At 32.7% G+C, this 3,495-nt stretch overlaps 1 protein-coding gene across 2 annotated transcripts in view; it reads left to right on the top strand.

Annotated features, from left to right (window-relative positions):
* Positions 1 to 3,234, top strand: part of LOC107612846 (quinone oxidoreductase 1) — a 21,065-nt gene extending 17,831 nt beyond the window's left edge. The window contains exons 3-5 of one of the 2 annotated variants that reach the window (XM_021109914.1): positions 547 to 773; positions 1,104 to 1,361; positions 2,849 to 3,234. In XM_021109914.1, the coding sequence (XP_020965573.1) occupies positions 547 to 773; positions 1,104 to 1,361; positions 2,849 to 2,887 (524 nt within the window). In that variant the 3' untranslated portion in view covers positions 2,888 to 3,234. Of the gene's footprint in view, positions 1 to 546; positions 774 to 1,103; positions 1,362 to 1,993; positions 2,485 to 2,848 lie in introns of those variants that run through there. The other variant, XM_016314601.2, reaches the window with a different exon arrangement.

Here is a 3,495-nt window from a genome sequence, read left to right as displayed (position 1 = left end):
AATCTTTCTAACCATAAACTCTTTGAGTTGATATGGTTAGTGTTATTCTTCTAGGGGATTTACTAATATGATTGTATTATAAATACAGCCATATAACTAGCTTGTCACATATATGTTACTCAATTGTTCCCTGTGCTTATTTTCTTTTACTTTTCTATTGAGCTTATCACTAAAATAGTGAAAAGAAAAAGGGAAAAAACACATGAACCTCCTCTCCTGCATGGACAGTGATGGTCATTCCGTGTTCTGTATTTTGTCCTATCAAATATTCTTTTATTTATAAATTGACTTTTAATAATAATACCAAAATTGAAGCCGTCGAACCCAGCAGGATGACTACTTTTGGGGTGCTTTTGTTTTAGCGCGACATTACATTTACCAACTATCCAATTTGAAATCATTAACTACTCTTTCTCCTCCAATCTGTTTTTGGAGCTAAAGAATTTCAATAGCAATATATGCATTTATGATAAGTTTCTAATTTCCAACATTTAACTGAAAGCTGTGTTGAACTCCGAGGCATCATTTTCCTATTTAATGTGGCAGGTGTGGAGGCTGTTGGGGTTGTCGTAGCTGTCGGTGCTGGAGTCACTAGTGCAAAGGTTGGAGATCTGGTAGGTTATGCAGCTCGACCGTTAGGCTCGTATGCTGAAGAGCAAATTCTACCTGCAGAAAAAGTAGTCCCTATCCCTCCTTCAATTGACCCAGCTATTGGGGCATCCGTCATGTCAAAGGGCATGACAACTCTTTTTCTGATTCGACATTGTTTCAAGGTGTGTTTCTATATCGGGTTGTCATTACATCTGAAGGAAATCTTGTTTGTTTTCATATTAGAAAAATAGAAATAGAATAAATAAGTTAATGTAGTCATTTTATATATTTTTTTTATTCTTAAAAGAAATGATTTTATGAATAAGGGAGTTAGTGTAATGTTCTTCAAATAAAGTAATGGAGGCATATGCAGTCTTGAAAACTAGAGGGAATATGATAGCTGACTATGTTATCTATTAAGTACTAAAATCAAGCTTCATCCTAAAACCAACACATTTTTAATTTTGCTTCAGCATGGTGATAAACACAGACTAATATAAATCAGTTTACAGGTAGAGCCTGGTCACACGATTCTCGTTCATGCAGCAGCTGGTGGAGTTGGATCTTTGTTATGCCAGTGGGCTAATGCTCTCGGTGCAACTGTTATTGGAACCGTATCCAATAAAGTGAAAGCGGCCCAAGCTAGGGAGGATGGTTGTCATCATGTTATAATCTATACAGAAGAGGATTTTGTTGCTCGTGTCAACGAGATAACATCAGGCAACGGAGTTGAAGTAGTCTATGATTCTGTAGGAAAAGATACATTTCAGGTAAACCTATTCTGTGCTATATTGAAATTTCAAAATTAGATGGTTGAGTACGAGAGAGATAGAATTACGTTATATTGCAATCCTTCCCTCTCTTCTTTTTTTTTCCCTCCTTGTACATCCTTGGATTTTGTATCCAAGGATCCAAGGATGTACCACAAAGTGACAGTGACAAACGAAAACGATCAAAGCCATTAATTTCATTAGGAGTTTATTACTTTGTATTCTTTCTTTTTTGATCATTGATTATCCAGAAATGGCAGTAGATTAATGCATCAAATCATCCATTTTTATTTTTATTTTTTTAAATTTAACAAATAACAAGGAGATCCTAGATATCAAGTATGTAGTGATTATTATGCCAAATCTTCAAATAAATTCCAAGATCATATTGATGAAAGCCACCTTATTTCTAATTTAGGTATGGATTCATAATTATATTTCACGACTGATTACATTAAATTCATTAAGAATTTTCCACATTTAACCACTATATAATGTTAAGTACAGTACAATAAATAATGAACATTTACATTATAAATTATTTGTTTGGTACATAATTTTATAATCAACTCTTGATTTTTTGTTCTTTAATCAGCATGTAAATGACTAAACTTTCCGATACTATAAACCAGGGATCTTTAGAATGCTTGAAGCTTAGAGGTTACATGATAAGTTTTGGGCAGTCATCAGGTAGACCTGATCCAGTTCCATTGGCTTCCCTGGCTACAAAAGCACCGTTCTTGACAAGGCCCACCCTAATGCATTACGTCGTTACTCGTGACGAGCTATTGGAGGCTGCCGCAGAGGTGTTCGCCAAGGTTTCTTCCGGTGTCTTGAAGGTGCGGGTTAACCATACTTACCCTTTGTCTGAGGCAGCAAAAGCGCATGAAGACATTGAGAGTAGGAAGACCTCAGGTTCTATTGTGTTGATACCATGAGTTCTAATGTTTGCAAGTAGATTCTAAACATCAATTTACTGTAATAAATGCAGCATTTGGAAGATTATATTTCTTTACATATAAAGTACCAGTAATGTGATTGTGTATATGTAAATAGTCAGATCTGTATAAATTTTGGACGTTACTTAAGTGATATTGAGTTGCTTACCATTTTAACGAAAGTATATTTTATCGGATTTAAATTTGTCAATTTTTTTTGTTTTGTACCGTCTGAACCGGCCGGTTAAAGACAAATTGGTCTCGTATCATAATTTAATTTAAGAATTTGTTGTTTGTCAAATAATTGTTATATATACAAAGCAAGATTTGAGTAATGGACATTTGTTTAGTAATGGACATTTGTTTAAACAAATAAGTGAATTAATCACTTGATCAACCGAAATTAATTTGAGTTTCTCATTTTTAATTTGGTGTCATTTCCGTATTGAATTTAAACTATGCTTCGAGTTGACTGAAGTCGACCAGAAGTTATATTCTAAAACTAAAATATAGATTTTATATATGTTTTTTTATTTTTATACATTTCAGGTAAACCTATTCTGTGCTATATTGAAATTTCAAAATTAGATGGTTGAGTACGAGAGAGATAGAATTACGTTATATTGCAATCCTTCCCTCTCTTCTTTTTTTTTCCCTCCTTGTACATCCTTGGATTTTGTATCCAAGGATCCAAGGATGTACCACAAAGTGACAGTGACAAACGAAAACGATCAAAGCCATTAATTTCATTAGGAGTTTATTACTTTGTATTCTTTCTTTTTTGATCATTGATTATCCAGAAATGGCAGTAGATTAATGCATCAAATCATCCATTTTTATTTTTATTTTTTTAAATTTAACAAATAACAAGGAGATCCTAGATATCAAGTATGTAGTGATTATTATGCCAAATCTTCAAATAAATTCCAAGATCATATTGATGAAAGCCACCTTATTTCTAATTTAGGTATGGATTCATAATTATATTTCACGACTGATTACATTAAATTCATTAAGAATTTTCCACATTTAACCACTATATAATGTTAAGTACAGTACAATAAATAATGAACATTTACATTATAAATTATTTGTTTGGTACATAATTTTATAATCAACTCTTGATTTTTTGTTCTTTAATCAGCATGTAAATGACTAAACTTTCCGATACTATAAACCAGGGATCTTTAGAATGC

The sequence above is a fragment of the Arachis ipaensis genome, chromosome B08 (genome assembly GCF_000816755.2).
Source record: "Arachis ipaensis cultivar K30076 chromosome B08, Araip1.1, whole genome shotgun sequence".
Lineage (NCBI taxonomy): Eukaryota > Viridiplantae > Streptophyta > Magnoliopsida > Fabales > Fabaceae > Arachis > Arachis ipaensis.
This window is presented reverse-complemented; position numbering and strand designations above follow the sequence as displayed.